General features: G+C 50.0%; 2 protein-coding genes across 4 annotated transcripts; one reads left to right on the top strand and one right to left on the bottom strand.

Annotated features, from left to right (window-relative positions):
* Nucleotides 1-197: 197 nt before the first annotated feature.
* On the top strand, nucleotides 198-11342 carry Acot8 (acyl-CoA thioesterase 8). Of its 2 annotated transcripts, XM_075963018.1 has the most exons (6): nucleotides 198-417; nucleotides 1900-2036; nucleotides 4930-5155; nucleotides 8660-8820; nucleotides 9339-9533; nucleotides 11098-11342. In XM_075963018.1, exons 1-6 carry the CDS (start codon nucleotides 290-292, stop codon nucleotides 11214-11216), a joined length of 966 nt encoding a protein of 321 aa, XP_075819133.1. In that variant the 5' UTR covers nucleotides 198-289; the 3' UTR covers nucleotides 11217-11342. The 2 variants fall into 2 exon arrangements, with proteins under 2 accessions (XP_075819133.1, XP_075819134.1); XM_075963019.1 differs by lacking the exon at nucleotides 1900-2036 and having other exon boundaries at nucleotides 228-417.
* Nucleotides 10401-18960, bottom strand: Snx21 (sorting nexin family member 21). 2 transcript variants are annotated; one of them, XM_075963017.1, is made up of 3 exons: nucleotides 18472-18960; nucleotides 17938-18088; nucleotides 10401-12405 (listed from the first exon to the last, which is right to left on the bottom strand). In XM_075963017.1, exons 1-3 carry the CDS (start codon nucleotides 18728-18730, stop codon nucleotides 12387-12389), a joined length of 429 nt encoding a protein of 142 aa, XP_075819132.1. In that variant the 5' UTR covers nucleotides 18731-18960; the 3' UTR covers nucleotides 10401-12386. The 2 variants fall into 2 exon arrangements, with proteins under 2 accessions (XP_075819132.1, XP_075819131.1); XM_075963016.1 differs by having other exon boundaries at nucleotides 17931-18088; nucleotides 18472-18957.
* Nucleotides 18961-19523: the final 563 nt, after the last annotated feature.

Raw genomic sequence — 19523 nt, 5'->3', positions numbered from 1 at the left:
CACTCATCCCTTATTATTCAGCCCCAAGGCTCCGCCCCCTCACCGATTTACCCAATCACACGGGGAGCTCCCAAACTGGCACACATACTCTCCAATCATAAGGTAGATATAACTCCGCCCACCGTGGAATTGACAGGTACATTGACCAATCACAATCTGCATCTTCCTCCGCGAAGCCTTCGGGATTTCCGGCCACTGGGGCGACCTGCCGGAAGCGCTGTGCATCTATATAAGTTTCCGCGTATCTGACAAAGCGCAGTGTCCCCCGCGCCCACAGTGAGAGGTCAGGATGTCAGCGCCAGAAGCCCCGGGGGATGCGCAAGGGGACGCCGACGGCGACGACCTTTCCGGGGACCTCCGTAGTGTGCTGGTCACCAGCGTGCTCAACCTGGAGCCGCTAGATGAGGATCTCTTCAGGTAGCCGGCGGCACCCGGAACCGGGCCCGCACCCCTGCTGCAGTATAGAGAGCCGCGGTCGCCGCAGCTCCCCCGTGATCCCCCACTTCTGGGCTTAAGAGGTTCTGTTCAGGCTGCAAGCTCTGCGGCAGTTAGGAGAAGGCGTGTTCCTGACACCCGTCCTTGCACTGGGTTACCCTACAAGGCAGCTTAGCCTGATAGAATCAACCTAGCGAGGGCAGTGATTTACCTGAGGGTACACAGCGGATCGGTTTTTAAAACCAATACACAACTCTAATAAACTCACTGCCTTTTTTCCTCCACCCCGTCCCTGCACCACTAACTGGGGTTTGGTAAGTCATTTTTTGTCCTGGGGTATGGTTTCTTTCTCCCAGACATCACTGAAGTTGGTGATCGCGACACGGGTTTGTAACAGTTTTGTTTTGTTTTGAGACAGGGTGTCACTATATGATCCTGGCTGTTCTGGAATTCACTGCATATACCAGGTTGGCTTGGAACCCACAGGGATCCACCTGCCTTTGCCTCCTGAGTGCTGGCAGGAGAGCACCAACCACCATGCCTGGCTGGTTAGTGACAGTCTTTGTTTTTGTTGTTGCTTTTTGTTTTATTTTTGAGACAGGGTCTCTCTATATAGCCCTCCCTAGCTGTCTTGGAACTCTTTGTAGACCAGACTGGCCTTGAACTCACAGGCTTCTGCAAAGAGTCGGTAGAGCTAGGGTCAAAGGAATGCACCCTTACCCACCCCTGTTTAGTGGCAGTTTTGACCTCCACCACTCTGATTTTATCAGAAACTATCTTAACTTTGATCTCCCTTTCTTCCACCTAGGTAATTGTAGCTCCCTAGGCCAGGAGTGGTTTTCAAAAATGTATTGTAATGGAAAACAATAACCTCAGGGCTGGGTGTTTGGACTCAACGCTGGGCAGGCCCTTTCACCTAGAAAGCCAGGCCAATTTGTTCATCTGTATTAAATTTCACAACCTCAGACCTTGGACAGTTATTTTTTTTTTTTAAGACAGTTGATGGCATGACTCAGGACCCTTTTAGCTCTGAAGCCAGTTCATACCTTGCCAGTTAAGGAGTGCCAGGGGCAAGCCTTCGTCCATACAGTCCAGTCCCAGCTCTGCTTTTGGGTTTCTTGTGTCCATTCAAGGCCTCAAGTATCTTCTGGCCTCTGCCTTTTCCTGGTGTGGGGAAGGGAAGAAACTGGACTTGAAACTGCCCAGGATTGGGAATGGTTGAGTTGTGGGAACTCTGTACGGCTGCTGTAAACCTAGGGAGCTAGCTTGTTATGCTCGACTGAAGTCCACAGAGGGCCTGGGTAGACATAAAAACTGAAGTTTTATGCAGAGATTATGAGAGCAGAGCCCTTGGCTTTTCTTGGGTTCTCAAAAAGGACCCAAGTAACCACGAGAGACCCTTCACTTGAGGCTTATGGAACCCAGAGCGCTCCTCAAGTCTTTTTCATTCTCCTCTTCCCACAGAGGAAGGCATTACTGGGTACCCACCTCCCAGCGGCTCTTTGGGGGTCAAATTGTGGGCCAAGCCCTGGTGGCTGCTGCCAAGTCTGTGAGTGAGGACGTCCACGTGCACTCCCTGCACTGCTACTTTGTCCGGGCAGGTAAACCCCGTACCCTGGCTCCTTGTCTGCAGCCATCCATGGTGGCCCAGCAGCCACTGCTCCCTGGTCTGGACAGGTAAACCCCGTACCCTGGCTCCTTGTCTGCAGCCATCCCTGGTGGCCAGCAGCCACTGCTCCCTGGCTTTGAAGACTAACTCAAGAGAAAGGGGAAGAAATGGGAGAATCAGAGAAGCAGATGGAGAAGGGAGAGAGAAGATCCCATGAAAGGCCTCTAAGGGGCTGCGGATGTAGCTTAGTAGTAGAGCACTTGGCTAGCACATGGAAGGGACTGTGTTCCATCTCAAGTACCAAAAAACGCAGGAAGGGAGCCCATCATGTTGGCCCAGGTCTGTGGTCTCAACACTGGGGAAGCTGAGATGGGTCTGGAAGCAACCTAGATGCTTAGCATACTCCTCGAGATCCACTAAATACTTGTTCTCTCGTTCTTAATGCTTATGTGGTCTTGGTGGGCCTTTCCCTGTAGCTTTTTTTTTTTTTAAAAATGTTTATTTATTTATTATGTAAACAATATTCTGTCTGCCTATATGCCTGCAGGCCAGAAGAGGCACCAGACCTCATTACAGATGGTTGTGAGCCACCATGTGGTTGCCGGGAATTGAACTCAGGACCTTCGGAAGAGCAGGCAATGCTCTTAACCCCAGGTTTTTGTTTTTAGTTGTCCGTTGAGATAGGGTCTCGTTCTGTGTAGTCCTGGTGGCCCCAGCCTTCATGATACCAGGCCTGGCTCTCTTCTACATTCCTTCTATTTGTTTGTTCATTTGTTTTTTGAGGCAGAGTCTCACTGTGTGCCTAGCTGGCCTGGGACTTAGAGATCTGCTTGCCTCGGTTTCTCGAGACCTGGGATTAAAGGCATGCACCACCATACTCAATCTTCTCTTATAGAAAAAAAAATGTATTTGCATATTTTTGAATGTATATGTATATGCATAAATGAATTTACATGCACCATGTTGCTTTCCTATTGTCTGAGGTGGCCAGAAGAGGACATTGGATGCCCTAAAATTGGCAGTTACAGGGGATTGTAAGCCACCATGTAGGTGGTAGGAACCAAACATGGGTCCTCTGGAAGAACAAAAAGTGCTCTAACTGATAAGCCATCTTACCATTCCCTTCTTCACTTTGTTATTGTCGTTGCTGTTTTGAGACAGGGTCTCACCTGGCTGGCCTGAAACTCACCATTTATACCAGGCTGTCCCTTGAACTTGCAGAGATCTGCCTGCTTCTGGCTCTTTGAGTGTTTGGCACTAATGGCTCTCTTCTTCAGTCTTTTTTTTTTTTCTTCTTCTTCTTCTTCTTCTTCTTCAGTCTTTATACTCTTCTAGGGTCAAGACTTCTAACTCTTCAGAGTGTTGTAAACTTTCGGGCTAGGAGCTATGCAGTGTGGGTAGAGAATTCAGTTTCAGCTTTATAATAATTACTAGGGGAATCTTGAATGAGATCGCCTTCTGCTGAGATTGGTCTCATTGGTGAAATAGAGGAGGGGTAGGACTAGAGATATTTCAGTAGGATCTTTTAGACTCTTAAAGCTCTGGGCTCAGATACAGGGGAGTTCTCATTGCAAACTCTTAGTCCGGGCTGGTTATGTAGATCAGCAGTTGCATGGCTGCTTGCAGAGTGGAGGCCCTATGCTCAATTCCCAGGAGGAGGCCCTATGCTCAATTCCCAGGAGCACCAGAAAAAAACAAAACAGTGGAACGCTGCCAAAAAGCAGACACATGCCCTTCTAGATGACTCAGCAGAGAAGGGCCCTTGTAACTCAAGTTCAATCCCTAGGACCCAAGGAAAGGTAGAAAAGAGCCAACACCACTCCCTCCCTCCACCCCTCTTCTGAAGAGGTAACCACTGCCTCCCCAGCTTCCCCTCTTCTCTCCTCCTATCTCTTCACTCCAGAATCCCCTTACCCATTAAATAAACTTTATACCCCTCCCCAAAAGAACCAACACCATTGAGTTGTCCTTTCTCCCCAGCATGCTTACCGTGGCAAGCCACCCCTCATATGGTCACATATACACACAATAATGATCAATTTAAAAATACCCCACCACCAATAAACAACACTTGCTTTATACTCTTTCCTTAGTATTAAGGATCACTGTGTTCCATATAGCCTAACCAGTCACTGGTAGCTCATGCCTTTAGTCCCAGCATTCGGGAGGCAGAGGTAGGTAGATCTCTGTGAGTTCAGGCCAGCTTGGTCTACAGAGCGAGTTCCAGGACAGCCAAGGCTACACAGAAATCCTGTCTTAAAAAAACAAACATAAAGAAAGAAAAAGAAAATATTGGGTGACTGGTGACCAAACCTGAAGACCTGAGTTAAATCCTCAAGACCCACATGGTAGAACAGAAGTGACTCCCGCAAGTTGTCCTCTGTATCTCGGTTGGCAAAGCACTTACCTAGCATGAGTGAGGGTGACCTCTTCGGCCCAAACAGCAAGGGCTTGGTTAATTACTAACAGCTCTGTGTCCCTAACAAATCCCATAGACTGCCCCCTTCTGGTTGGTTCACCGGCAGCTTCCCCAGGCTCGCAACCTCCAGTCAGGCACACCTAGCACGCTATACTTGTTTTCTACTGTAGAGATGTCACTCACTCGCTGTCTGGGTCTCTACCAAAAGCCAGCGACAGCAACATATTGAGAAGTCTGTCTTTTAAAAAAAGAGAAAAAAAAGAAAAAAAGATGGGCATTCCAGCACTTGAAAAGCAGAGGCAAGGGGTTGCCCTGAGTCCCAGACCTAGGCTATAGAAGGAAACCCTGTCTCAAAATGACAGCAGCAGAAACTGAGGACGAGAACAGAGGTGTCTGTTTATCAACTGTCATGATTATGGGGCCCATGCATTTACTCGGGCACCTTGTCCCCTTATGTCTACTGTAGGGGACCCAAAGGTGCCAGTGCTGTACCATGTGGAGCGGACGCGAACAGGCGCAAGTTTCTCAGTGCGCTCCGTGAAGGCCGTGCAGCATGGCAAAGCCATCTTTATCTGCCAGGCTTCCTTCCAGCAGATGCAGCCCAGCCCCCTGCAGCACCAGTTTTCCATGCCCACTGTGCCTCCGCCAGAAGAGCTGCTGGGCCGTGAGGCCCTCATCGACCAGTATTTAAGGTGAGAATGAGGACTCCAGAGAGGAGGCTTTTTGTTGTTTTTGTTTTGTTTTTGAATTTTCAAACTTCTTTATTCTTTAGTTTTTATGATTCTAGGGATCAAACCTAGGGGTCTCATGTGTGCTAGTAAGTCTGTTCTACCTCAAAGCTACACCTTAGACCTTAAAACATTTACTACTTTGACCTATAGTAAAAATACCATTAGGTCCTGGGTATGATCTATATGCCTTCAGAGACAGGCAGATCTGTGAGAATTCAAAGCTACCTAGTCTACATAGGGAGTTCCCAGCCAGCCCACCAGTCTTGTGTAGTGAGAGTCTGTCTTTAAATAAAAAGAAAACAATACTTAGATGATTGTATTTTGATGCATTCTGATTTTTTTTTCCTAAGACAGGGTTTCTCTGTAGCTTTGGAGCCTTTCCTGGAACTCACTGTGTAGACCAGGCTGACTTCAAACTCACAGAGATCCACCTGTCTCTGCCTCCCAAGTGCTGGGATTAAAGGCGTGTGCCACCACTGCCCAGCGTGAATGTATATACTGTATTTTTATTATTATATTTCCCCTTGTTAACTCTCTTGTCCCTTTCTCTTCCCATACAGTCCCAGGGCAGTGGTTTTGTTTTTGTTTTGTTTTTTTCTCTGTTTTTTCTTTTGCGACTGTTTTCTCTGTGTAACCCTGGCTGTCCTGGAACTCACTTTGTAGACAAGGCTGGCCTCGAACTCAGAGATCTGCCTGCCTTTGCCTCCTAAGTGCTGGGACTACTCGGTAGTATGTACCACCACCACCCAGGAGTGTGTTTTCAAACTCTGACTCCTACTCCTAAGTGGTTCGTGAGCCCCTAAGTGGGTGTTGACTATGTAATAAAAGTATAAACCAGATCCCAGCACTTGGGAGACAGAGACAGGTGGATCTCTGCGATTCCTGGGTTAGCTAGGGCTACATAGTGAGACCTTTTCTCAAAAAAAATGAGGGTGGGCTGAGAAGATGGCTCAGCCATTAAGAGCATGTGCTACTTTTGCAGAGGGCCCACAGGGTGACTCATAGCCACCTCTAATTCCAGTTCCAAAGGCTTTGACATCCCCTTCTAGCTTTCATGGGCACCAAACACAACTGTGGCACACATAATATATGTAGATAAACACTGATACACATAAAGTAAATACAAACTATTTAAAAATTTTATATACATGGGGGGCTTGAGAGGGAATACTCTCTGATAGAGCATGTGCTAAGTGTACCCAAGGCTCTAAGTTCAACCCCAATGCTGAATGCACACATATGTATGTAGAAATATATATGCATGTAGGAATATACGTATTTTATATATAGTATATATAAGCAGAAGAGGAGATCCTGGAGTCCACTGTACAAGGAGGGTAAGAGCCCTCTGCAACTTCAATTTCAGTTGTGTTTCTTGTTTTTACTAGCGTATGTGCATGTGTGTGTTGGGTCATAATGTAAAAGGCAGAGCTTGCACGCAGCCAGCACAGGCATGGGATAGCTTTATTGTTATTAAAATATTGGCTTGGGGCCAGAGAGAGGGCTCAGCAGGTAAAGGTCCCTGCTGTACAAGTCTGAGGACTGAGTCCAATCCCTTGGACCCATAGAAAGGTGTAAGTAGAAACCCAATTCTACAAGGTTGTCCTCTGATCTTTGCTTACACACTGTAGAACTTGTGCATACTGTCCCCTACCCATCCCTAATAAATTAAACAAAATGTTTTTAAAGTTGACCCTGGGTTCAATCCTCTGTACTTGAATCCAACAATAACCTATTTTTGCAACTACTGGGTAAATAAATATCCTCCAGTCCCCTGACTGACCCCCTCCTACCTCAGGCCTATCATGCAGTAGCTTTGGAGTTAATGCTTGGCAGGATGAGTGTTCTCCTCTGGGACCCTGTTGCAGAGTATGGCCTACTGGTCAGTTTCTTCACTTTGGTGTCTTTTAAGTATTTTGACTCTATCCTGGTAGCATATATTTCTCATTGAGATCATAACAAATAAAGTCTGGGGGGCTGGAATATGGGGAAGAGCTCTGGACACAGACATGGACACATGGCTTCTGACCACGACTGTAGCCTCTGTTAGTGCCTACCTGCCATGGGGTTCCCCATCCAGCAGCCTTTCAAGGCCCTAGATTCTTCATCTGAAGTTGGGAGCAGTTAAAGTAGGGAGTTGTGCCAAAGGGCCCTGTAGCTTGTGTTGGACACTGGGGCAGCAAGAGGGCATGTGGGATGGATGTGGGTTCAGGAGCCTGAATAGCCAGCATTCAAGTCTAGGCTCTGTCCCTAATATTGGTATGAGTTTGGGCAAATGCTTGCCTACTCTGAGTCCATATCTTTGGTTATAAATGAGCTAATTATAACTTTCACCTCCTAAGGCTGCTGTGAGGATTAAATGCGATAGAGGTATAAAGGCGCTTAGCAGTGCTATGTGAGTAGTTACGCCACTAACAGATGAGCATAAAGCTGGGGCTTGGTGTGCACAGAAATGAAGATAATGTATTCTTGTTAAAGGAGCCTGAATTTAGGAGTATACACCTCAATAAGGCAGCTACTAACCCTATAGGCTATGTGAAATTAATGAAATAGAATGAATAGAATTCTTTTCTGTGTGTGGTGCTAGGGATCAAATCCCCAGGGCTTTGTGCATGCGAGGCATGCTCTCTACCCCAGCCGCCTCCCATGCCACCCCCTTCATCAGTGTTGTTCTGTAGTTACAGAAGTCACATTTCAAGTTCTGTCTCATGTGGTAGTGGCTGCCAGGGTGGACAGTGCAGAAGGACAGTCTACCAGACGGGGTGGGAAGGGCAGAGCCTGCTAAGAGCACTGTGGGCCCATGGGAATGGTGTCACCCCAGCACACAGGGCTCCTAACCGCTTAGGATAGAGAATGCAGATAACATAGGGAGACTTCTCCTGCATGTTCACAGTAATGCGTGGTTAGATGTATGAACTGTGGGTCCAGATTGCCTGACATCAGATCCTTCATTCTCCTGTGTTCATGCCTCTTCTCAATTGGAACGATGACCATACTTGACATGTGAAGTCCCGGCAAGGAATGGGTTGGTGCCTGGGTTTTTTTTTTTTTTTTTTTTGAGACAGGATTTCTCTGTGGTTTTGGAGCCTGTCCTGGAACTAACTCTTGTAGACCAGGCTGGTCTCGAACTCACAGAGATCCGCCTGCCTCTGCCTCCCAAGTGCTGGGAATAAAGGTGTGTGCCACCACCTCCCGGCTGGTGCCTAGGTCTGCGTTTGTTCGCTGCAAGACAGGTTACACCACTCTTCTGTTTCAAATGGGAAACAGGCTCAGAGAGATGACTGACTTGCATGTCACGGCATGGCTGAAGTGACAAGGAAGGGAATCAAACACTCTATTGCTTTGCCAGCTCCATGAGGAAGCTTTGCAGGACAGAAGTCCTTATGGACAGATGTGGGGACCAGAAGAGGCAGCACAGAGACGCTCCCTCTCCTTGGGTCTCCTTGTCCCTGTCTTTACTTTCAGGGACCCTAACCTCCACAAGAAATACCAGGTGGGGCTGAACCGAATCGCTGCCCAGGAGGTACCTATTGAGATCAAGATGGTGAACCCACCCAGCCGGCTGAGCCAGCTGCCGACACTGGAGCCCAAACAGATGTTCTGGGTGCGAGCCCGGGGCTATATTGGTAAGAGGACCTATGAATTGGAGGGAAACACTCCAGGGGTCTAGGCCTTGCCACTCATTTGCCATCTGTTGCTTGAGTATCCCATTCTCTCTTTTGGCCCATTTCCAAATCTGAGTTATGCAGAATTTGGCTCAGTTTCTCACCAGAACCCTATCCTTTAACATGAGAATAATGAGGTGACTGTAATCCCATTGTTGGACCTTTCTGGGGGAAGCAAGATATCTTGCTGAGGTTCTTATCTAGGTCAGTGGCTGACCATAGACGTCTTTGTGCAAACTGGAAGATGCCTGTTTCAGGACCACAGAGTGGCTGGAGTGAGAGGCTTGGGATTTGCATTTGTCTTACCTCTGTTCTTCTTCCCCGCCACCTTTATCCTTACACACACGCCCTAACTCTGGGCCAGGTGCCCTTGCACAATGATGAATTTGTGTGTGGTAGTCTTTTTCTCCCCACCTCCCTGCAGACCCTGCTCTGGAAAGCCAGGAGCCCAGGGCTGATGGGGTTGGGACCTGTTGCAGGGGAGGGCGACATCAAGATGCACTGCTGTGTGGCTGCTTACATCTCTGACTACGCCTTCCTGGGTACAGCATTGCTGCCCCACCAGTTCAAGTATAAAGTGAACTTCATGGTCTCACTGGACCACTCCATGTGGTTCCATGCCCCATTCCGAGCTGACCACTGGATGCTCTATGAGTGCGAGAGCCCCTGGGCTGGTGAGTGTGGGCCTGTGGGTCAGTGTCTCTGGGGTGGTAGGGAACCTGCTTTATTTATAGATGTTGCTGCCTTTTCTTACTTTCTGGGGATGCTGTACAGGGTCCTTGCATTGCTGCCTCTCTTGGTATTCATGTTGTCTTCAGAGGTATTCTACATGCCAGGAATGATTGAGTTTATCTCAGAGACCCAGCGCAGGTACCCAAACCACTTTAGATTTCGTGTATGAACCTGAAAAGTCCTTTCTTTTTTCTGAAGCTTTTTCTTTTCTTTCTTTCGGTTTTGACAGGGAGGGGCAAGGTTTCACTATGGAGCTCTGACTTGCCTAGAACTTACTGAGATCCACATCTCTGCTCCCCAGCCCTGTCTTATGTAACCCATGCTTGTCTTGAGCTCTTTATAGAGTGGAGTCTGGCCTGGAACTCCTGATCCTCCTGCCTCTACCTCCCAAGTGCAGGAGCCACCATGCCCTGCTGCTTGGTTTTTTTCATCTAAATAAATAGGGTTATATTAGTACTGTCTACACCTAGTAAACCACCATGCTGCCACTTGAGGGAGCTTTTTTCTAAACAGATTGCATTCTACCCGAGCTGTCCTGGAACTTGCTCTGTAGACCAGGCTGGGCCTTGAACTCACAGAGATCCACATGCTTCTGCCCCCCCCAAGTGCTGGGATTAGAAGCATATGCCACCATGCCCAGCTGTAAACTGTGTTTTAAGGAGCTCCCTGAGTGATTCCGTGAGTTGGCAGGATGGAGCAGGGCACTCAGTGGTCTCTAAGGATATTCCTGTAGGGAACTGAGAGAAACCCAGACTCATTGATATCTCGTGTTAGAGCCCTGGCTCTTTTATAATGAAGTACACGTCAAAGAAAGGAAAGCTTTGCTTTATAAAACGGACAAAACTTAAATAACCCCTTGCAGTCAGGAAAGGGTTACTCAGATGCCACCAGCAGCACAGAACAGGGTCCACAACCTTGAAGTTAGGACACTCGGTCAGCTTTGGCCTGACCCTCGGGGCCAAGCCTGAGCCTCTGAGCACTTTAGTGTCCCTGTCTGTAAGACAGTACAAGAAATGAAGCCCCGCGTTCTCTGGCTACAGTTAGATCTGCGTGGGCCCTGCTGTATGTAAAGAAAGCTCGAGTTAGCTTCCTGAAGGTAACTAACTCAGGCCAGAACCTCTAGATGAAAAGGGGAGAGGGGCCATACCTCATGGTCTTGGGTCTTCTCTGAACTACCCCCTCCCTTGGTGGTGGATGACCAGCTGGGAGGACTTGCTTATCATAAAAGGAAAGAATGGGATTTCTGACCAGTGGCCAGAGAAGCAGCAGTCTGCTTGGCCAAGCCTGTGGAGACTGTTGTCTCTGGGATCTTTAGAGGAACTGAGCAGTTATGTGAAAGTGCTTTGAGGCCATCAAGTGGCTGTAACAGCTCACAAAGGGGCATTTGGAGTAGTTACGTTCCAGTGTGCCCTTAGGTGGGGCAGCTCCGCCCTGTGTCAAACCCCTCCAGGGCAAAGCAGGCTGTGCTAAAGCAGAGGCTGTTCTCACCCTTCTCCTTGCACACAGGTGGCTCTCGAGGGCTAGTGTACGGCCGGCTGTGGCGTCGGGATGGGGTCCTTGCTGTGACCTGTGCCCAAGAGGGTGTGATCCGATTGAAGCCTCAAGTGTCTGCGAGTAAGCTGTAGTCAAAGATAACTGGCTTGGCCTGGGGTTAAAAGAACTCTTTCTACTGCCATTCCTGAGGCAGGAGTCACAGTTGAGAGCTGGGCTTCCTGCATCTCACATTCAATAAAGAGATTGCTAACACTGAAGCAGCTGGCCTTTAATTTCCCTCCTTCTGTCTCTAAACTTCAGGACTCCAGCCCTTCAGCAAGCTGTTTTACTGGTGTAGAGGCCAAGGAAAAGGAAACAGGAAACACTGATCCTGACCTTGCCTACAGCTTCAGGCTGTGGTAGGCTGAAGAGCCCACCCCAAAACTTCCTCCTTGTAGTATCCTAGGGTAACCCCAACCAAAGCCTGTTTGGAGTCCAGCCCCACAAATCCAAGTTCCTCTCAGTCTGCTGCAGACTCTTTCTCGGGAACTACTTTAGGGGCTCCCAGAACTCCTCAGCCCCCGGCTGCTCAGTGTCCTCTATTGCCCTCAGTCCCTTGACCTGGAGCAGCCCCTCGCCCAGAAGCCGCGGCAAGACAAATAAAAGTTAGTCCAGCACCTCTTTGATAAGCAGCTCCTTGAGGCTGGGGGGTGGGACAGGGGTAAGGCCCGCCTCCTGTAGGGACTGAAGTTGGGCTTCTGTCTGCCGTTTGTCGAGGCCCAGGCGCCAGGAGAGTCGGACATGGGCCTCTAGAAAGGGTGCCAGGAAAGGATGGGGTCTCTTGTCCCCCAGCAGCTGCAGGGCCTTCTCACTACATGCTCGTGCTTCCCCAGGATCCTCCAGCTCCTGATGGCACACAGCCAACCCAGCCAGAGTCAACAGGGGGCGGTCTGGGCCAGAAGGGGTGCCCAGCTGGGTCTGCAGCTGCCAGGCGTTGGCCCACAGTGCCAGAGCCTCGCGGTAAAGGCCAGTACAGGTGAGGCTCTGTGCTCGCCGCAGCTCGGGCAGCACGAAGAAGTCGTGCAGGTCTGGGGCTTGGCGGAGCTCGGGCACTGTCTGCAGGTGACCCAAAAACTGTTCAAAGGCCCGGCTACGGCGGGCAATGGTTTCTGCAGTAAAGTTCCGGCGCAGACGTTTACGGGGGAAGGAGATGGCAGCCATGGGGCCCCGGAATTGCCGCTGCAGGTTTCTGTGGAGCCGTTCGAAGTCCGAGTAACGGCGGGAGATCTGGGCTGGCTGGCGATCTGGTGGCCCTGGGCCAATCACGGCGAGGGTGTAGAGCTGTAGGGAGGGTGGACATCAGGGCTGATATAAACCATCTGGGGGTCCTTTCCCTCCCTTCCACTCTTGGCTTTGCTTTTCCACCTCAGCCCCCCACCTCCTCCCCGGGATTGTCTCTGAGGGTAGAAGCTGCAGAGCAGTGGCCAGGAACCCACTTCCATCTTACCTGAGGCTCCTCTGAAATGACCCAAGGCCCAAGGCAGCACAGGGGAAAGAAAGACAGAAATGAACTTCAGAATCGGGAGCTTGCTGCTTCTGGGAAAGTTCTCCCTGCCCCTAGGGAGTTAGTTCTTGGGAAAGCCTTAAGGAAACCCAGGAGTGAGCTGAAACCCAGAGCCATTTTGGGGGCCTTTGAGCCAATCTGAGAGCCAGCTTGGAGCTGTGTGCCGCTCTGGATACATAGCTGCCCCCACATTACTGACCAACCTCTTTTTTTTTTTTTTTTTGGTTTTTTGAGACAGGGTTTCTCTATGGTTTTGGAGCCTGTCCTGGAACTAGCTCTTGTAGACCAGGCTGGTCTCGAACTCACAGAGATCCGCCTGCCTCTGCCTCCCGAGTGCTGGGATTAAAGGTGTGTACCACCACCGCCCGGCTGACCAACCTCTTTCAAACCAGACCAAAGGACAAGTCTTCAGACAGCCACAGTGGCAAAATTAGGAGTTCACTGGTCCAGGACTCCAAAGTCCAGCCTCCTTCTGGTGACCTCAGGCAAAGCTGGTGACTGCTCTAGGGAAAAGTTCCTAGGCCAGGCCATTGTTTGCTCAGGTCTGGGAAGTCCTAGTTTTGGTGCTCAAGGTCTTTAGGTGGCAGACACTAGAGAACACTGCCGGAGATGCGATGATTCTGCTTTCTCTTTGCTTCCTTTCTTTTTTGGCCCTCAAGAGTCTCACTGTGCAGCCCAGACAGGCCAGCCTCCTGAATGGAATGACTAAAGGAATTGTCACCATGCCTTGTCCCTTTAGTTCTTTTTTTCCTAGGGGTGGGGGGGTTAGTGTGTGTGTGTGTGTGTGTGTGTGTGTGTGTGTGTGTTGTTGTTGTTGTTGTGTTTGGGCACACATACCTGAGCTTAATGCCATAGTTTACAAATGGGGGTCAGAGGATACCTTTCAGGATTAAGTTCTCTCTTTCCATCATGGGTTTTAAGAACTGAGCTCAGGTCTTCAGGCCATGACAAACGCTGGGCTGTTTTGCAGGCAAGACTGTGTTTTGCTTTTTGTTTTTTGAGACAGTTTCATGTGCTCCTGGCTGTAGCCAGCCAAGTGCTGACACTACAGGGGTCCACCACACCCAAGGGATGGGAGCTGGGGATCGAAGCCAGGGCTCTGTGGGTGCTAGCCAAGCACTCTACCAACGAAGTAAGTCACACCTCCAGTCCTCTGGAATACACTGAGTCCAGGGCCTCCGTAGCCCAGGCTAGCCTCGAACTCTTGGTGATCTGATCCTCTTGTCTCAGTCCCAAGAGCTGAGATTACATGAAGAAGGCACCAGGGATGGCTTTTCCTTCTTTTTCTTTCCTATTTTCTTAGATGGCGGTCTCCCTTTATTTATTGCCTGGTGGCTTTTGATCTCCTAAGCTCAGGTGAACCTCCTGCCTCAGCCTTCTAGATAGCTGGGACTAGAGTCATGTGCTGCCATGTTCATCCTTTCTGATCTTTTTCTAAAGCACAAATTGGTGCTTCTCTGACACTGTTCATCTTTATCTTTAGGAAAAAGCCAGAACTCTCAGTTCAGGGCACTCTCCAGGGAACAGTGTCAAGGCAGGGTTTAGTGAACCCGGGCCCTTCCGAGCATGGTCATTTGAGGCATCTTCAGCCTCAAACTGTGTGTGTGTATGTGTGCACGCGCGCGTGTGTTTCTGGGGCCTGGGCTTTGCTCGTGTTAGTACACATCTACTACTACTGAGCTGTATCTCCAGTCCCTGCCCTCATGTAGCCCAGGCTGCCTCAAACATGCGAGGTGTCAAAGGACGCCCTCATAAACCTCTTTTCTTCACACATTATAGTTCTGCTTCGCCGTGCCTAGCATGTGTGTGTGCCTGCTGTGAGACAGGGTCTCACTAAATTGTCCCAGATTGTCTTAAATTCACTAGGTAGCAAAAGCAAGCCTTAAACTTATGACCCCAGCCTGCCAAGGAGATGGGGTTACAGGTCTGAGTCACTGGCCTGGCAGCTCTATACTTCTTAAATTCTCTTCTTGACAAGTAGTGCCATAAAGATGGCTTTAAACTTATTTTAGAAAAAGAGGGTTCCTTTAATGAACAATGTCATGAAAGCAGGGCTGAGGCAGGATTGAACGGTCAAAGCTGCCTGGGTTACATAGTAAGTTCAAGACCACCCTGAGGCATTTGGTGAGACTATTATGTTTATACTGTTTTACAAACATTAAAAAGAAGACTGAGAATATAACTCAGGGGTAAAGCACTTGCCTAAGCATGTATGAGGCCCTCGTTTCAGTACACACCACCACCACCACCAAAGTTAAGCATAGAGTGGGATAAGTTACCTTTTATTTATTTTTAATTGTATCCGATGAGAAGGGCATGGGTGTGTGTGTTATGTTTGTGCACATATGCCACAGTAACATATGGAGGTCAGAGCAACTTTGGGGGGTCATTCTCCTTCCACTATGGGTTCTGGGGATCAAACTCAGGTTGTCAGACAAATACCATTTCCCTGGCCTATTAGCAACATTTTTTTTTTTTTACAAGACAGGGTTTCTTTGTGTAGCTTTGGAGTCTGTCCTGGAACTCACTCTGCAGACCAGGCTGGCCTCGAACTCACAGAGATCTGTCTGCCTGTGCCTCCCAAGTGCTGGGATTAAAGGCGTGCACCACCACCACCCAGCTCTAGGTTGATTTTTTAAATCTTAATATTTTTATTCTTTAAAAATTTCATATATGTATACAACATATTTTTATCATATTTACTCCCCTCTATTTTTATTTTGAATTTTCTGCCAAAGACTATTTTATATCCTTTATTTCACCTGATACTTACAGTGACCCCCCCCAAGATAGGTAACAGTGGTTATAGTTGTTGGTGCTTGGTGGCCCCTCGATGGCAGAGTACTTCCTAACAGGCATGAGGCCATGGGTTCCATCTGCACCTCCCCACCCCTCTAACGGTGTGACTGTTGGTCTGTGGTCTGCCCTGAGCGCTTACCCCGCATCTCATGATAGACCAAGTACTTCTCCAGTTAGGTGCCCCTTAACCATCATTAACAGCACTGCAAGGAGGAGAGGGAGCGGAGGGCACAAAGACTGGTCCCGAGAACTGATTCTAAAATCCGTGCTCTTGACTTCCCAGAGAAGAAATATGGAGACAAGGGTGCCCACTGTACAGAGGAGATGGCTTCATTTTCTAGACACAGGTCAGGACGGAAGATGACCCTTGCTCTTCGTTAAACCTTTCCACCTAGGTCCCCAGAGTCAACCCCCACCCCCCATTCTTTTCTGAGAGAGCTGCTCTCTGTTTACTGATCCTTGGTGTCTCACTCCTGTGCATGACCGCTTGCCTACCCCAGAGCTCTGGGACATTTGTGACTTAAGATTGGACCATCGGGGGCTAGGAGTGTGTAGCTCAGTGGTACAGCATCTGCTTAGCACGCAGAAGGACTTGATCCTTAACAAGATATAAAACCTGCATCATCTATCCGTCCCTGCAGAAAGTGGCACAGTCACCCCATGGGTGTGGTCCTTGTTACTAACAGCAACAGAGAGGGGTGGAGAGACCCAAATATGTGACAGGGCTCCATGACCCCAGGGCTCTGGGCCCCCTGTCTTGCTGAGTCAGAGGTGGGGGAGGGTGTGCAGAGAAGGGAAGTGACAAGCCTGGGGGGGGGTTCGGGGTGACCAGCGCCAGGATGGGACCAGCTAGCTCAGATAGGTTAGACCTAGAGGCAGCAAGCCTGGCCAGTCTCTCCACTTCACAGCCAGGAAAACAGGGACTCTAGGCCTAACTCCACACTGCTCCTTAGTCCTGATGGTGCTGGAGGTGGGATGGGGCTAGAGAACCGATTGGTCAGGAGGCTGCAGCAGGCCCTTGGATGCCTGACATTTCCCATCCAAAGTTAAATACGAATACAAGCCGAGTTTCCCTCGTCCAAAGTGCTTGGGACCAGAGCTATTTCAGATTTGAAATATTTGCATATATACAATAAGATGTCTTAGAAATGAGACCCAAATCTAATATAAAATCTATAAAGTACATGAAAAACTATTGTTTTGAGACAGGGTCTTATGTATTGCAGAAGACTGTCCTGGAGCTTATGTAGTTGATCTTGAACTCCTGGTCCCCAGCCCCCTTCCAAGCACCAGGACCACAGGTGTGTGCCACCACACAGTTTATGTAGTGGTGGGCAAGCATTCTACCCACTGAGAATTACATGCTGGCTCCTAAAACTCATTTCCTGTACTTTATACACATAGCCTAAAAGTAGTCTGGGATTTTTGTTTTTTGAGGCGGGATTTTATGTAGCCCAATCTGGTCTTGCTATGTATCTGGACTGGCCTGGAGCTCTACTTCCCAACTGCGCCAGCTCTGAAGGTAGTTTTATATGGCTGGGGGTGGGAGCAGGGGATAAAGCTCAGTTCTAGAGCATGGTAGGCAAGTGCCGTATCAGTGAGTGAGCTACATTCCCCCTTGGTGTTTGGCCCGTGTGTGTGTGTGTGTGTGTGTGTGTGTGTGTGTGTGTGAGAGAGAGAGAGAGAGAGAGAGAGAGAGAGAGAGAGAGAGAGAGAGAGAGAGAGAGGTGGGGGGGAGGCGGTGTTTAGGTGTGTTGTCTTACCTGGCTTGGCATTCACTCTCTAGCCCAGGTTAGCTTTGAACTTGTGACAGTCCTTACTGCCTCAGCCTTTCAAGTCCTTATGCAATATTTTTAAATGGGCCTACATTTTAAGCACACATCACATGAAGTTAGATGTGGAATTTTCCACTTGTGGCATCATGTTGACACTCAAATGCTTAGGATTTTCAAGCATTTCAGATTAGGGAATCGGAAACTATATAGCTACCAGTTTAGTATTTCACAATGCCAGACATGCCCAGGGTTCTTTGTGCCTGGTCTCATTTACCCCCTGCTATAATCCTGCACACTGTCCTACTGTTCAAACGAGGAAACTGGGGGCCATCAGGGGTCCAGAACCCACCCACAGTGAAGCCACTGATAAAATATGTGGCCTGGGAATCGAGGCTGATCTGGATCCAAAGCCATTTCCTTAATCCTGACCCCTGCAACTGGGTCTCAAGTGTGTGTCTTGCTGCAGTTGACAAAAGTCCATGGGGTACAGGACAGCACACACCAGCTGTGACAGGAGGCAGCTTCTTAAAGGTCACTTTCTCAGTGACAGCTACCTGAGGACTTGCTCAAGCTACATCCATTCCCTTGTCCTGCCTCAGCTCCATAAAATAAGGACAGCCATTTATAACTGCATAGCCAAAACCCCACCGAAAGCTGTGGTGCTCCCTACTTTCTCTTAACCAGACTTGCAGACTGCACTGCCTAAGGGTCCCTGGAACCTCACTCACCACGTACTTGGAGGGAGGGTCCTTGACAACATTGGCGCTGGTCACCTCAAAGAGCAGCCGCTGTGGAACTAGGGTGTTCCGAGACTTCTTCCAGAAATCCTGCAGCTGCCGAGCCAGGAGTTGACTGCCCCGTTGTCCATCAGGTGGGGGACTCCGTTCTGCACAAGCACAAGACCAGTCGTGTTAAGGGGCTAGCGCAAGGGTTAATGTAAACAAATGCCATGACCTCATTCACACCAGCGAGGTGGCCTTTATTCCAGCGCCTGGCTTACAGTAGATGCTAAATATCTCCACCCAAAGCAGCTACTACACCATGCATTTGTTTCCTTGGTCCTGTGCATTTAATATCCACAAAACCCCTGAGATGGGTGGTTCCCACGGTTGTGACTCAAGGTCACACAGCCAAACAGTATTTGCAAACGCTTAAGGTGTCAAGAGTTTCAGGAAGATAACTCAGAGCCCCCTGGATGCTCTCGGAACACGGCCAGCGGGGAGGCCTAACTGAGCCCCGAGGTTCCTGCCTCCGTCCTCCCGCACTCGCCTGCGTCTTCTCCCGACGTCCCGTCTCCGGAGGGCGGCGAGTCGGGGCCCGCCTCGTCGTCCTCGTCTTCGTCGTCCGGGTCATCCTCGGCACTGGTGAAGCTGAGGGTGCCGCTAAGGCGGGAGGACAGGCCCTCGGCGTCGTCGTCCTCCAGCTCGGAGCTTTCAGGGAACTGCTCGGCCTCGGGGCCTGCCGCCGCCTCCCCGGGGCCATCGCTAGCCAGGGCGTGTCGCAGCCGGTGCAGGAGCCGCGAGGCCATGGCACCCAGGGGGGAGCGCGCCAAGCTGGGTCCAGGGCCGGAGAGGGGCCCGGGGGCGTGTCAATGGGCGTGGCAGCAGAGGCCCCGCCCACGGTCGGCGACAGCCTGGGACGTGCTGGGGGCCGGCCTCTCCCGTGCGCCTCCCCGCAGGCCGGGACGCGCCTCCACCCACAGCGTCCCGAGTGCGTTCACGGAGGGTTCCCGGGATCCAGTAGGGCGGCCCGAGGCTTTAAGGGGCGATCGGCGCGTGCTGCCCACAGCGCCGCCTAGCCGCTTTCTGCCGCCACCCGGCCCGGCCCATCCCGGCCCCGCCCGCTCCCGGAACTCCTGGAATCCCGGGCCGCTGCCTTCGAGAGGGACGCGAGCAGTGGCCGGGCTAGCCCAGGCCTCCGCACGAAACTGTCCACGTTCGGGTTGGCCATGCACCCTCTTGGACTTGTCCCACCCCTCTTGGACTCCTGGGGCAGCCCCAAGCTTTTCCCCTAATTTCCATGCAGTGCTGTGTAACTTTACAATGTAATTTCTTGGCATTTGGGAACTTGGCTCTCCCTTGAGATTAGCCTGAAATCCGGCCTCGCCCAGCCTCGGTTTTCTCATAAGGAACAAGAATTCTAATACTAATTAACTAAAATTTCAACTCTTGCAAAAACCTTAGGTCCCTTGCCTGGTGAGAGTGTTCCTAGGCCTTCCCAGTTTCGTTTGAGTTTCACCTATGGGAAGTCAAACAGGAAAACAGATCCAGAGAGTCAAAGGTCGCTTTGTGCAGGCCCCATTTTGCCAGAGATTTCTAGTG

Source organism: Microtus pennsylvanicus, chromosome 2 (assembly GCF_037038515.1).
Source record: "Microtus pennsylvanicus isolate mMicPen1 chromosome 2, mMicPen1.hap1, whole genome shotgun sequence".
Lineage (NCBI taxonomy): Eukaryota > Metazoa > Chordata > Mammalia > Rodentia > Cricetidae > Microtus > Microtus pennsylvanicus.
The sequence above is the reverse complement of the archived record's forward strand: the minus strand, read 5'-3'. Positions and strand labels throughout refer to the sequence as shown.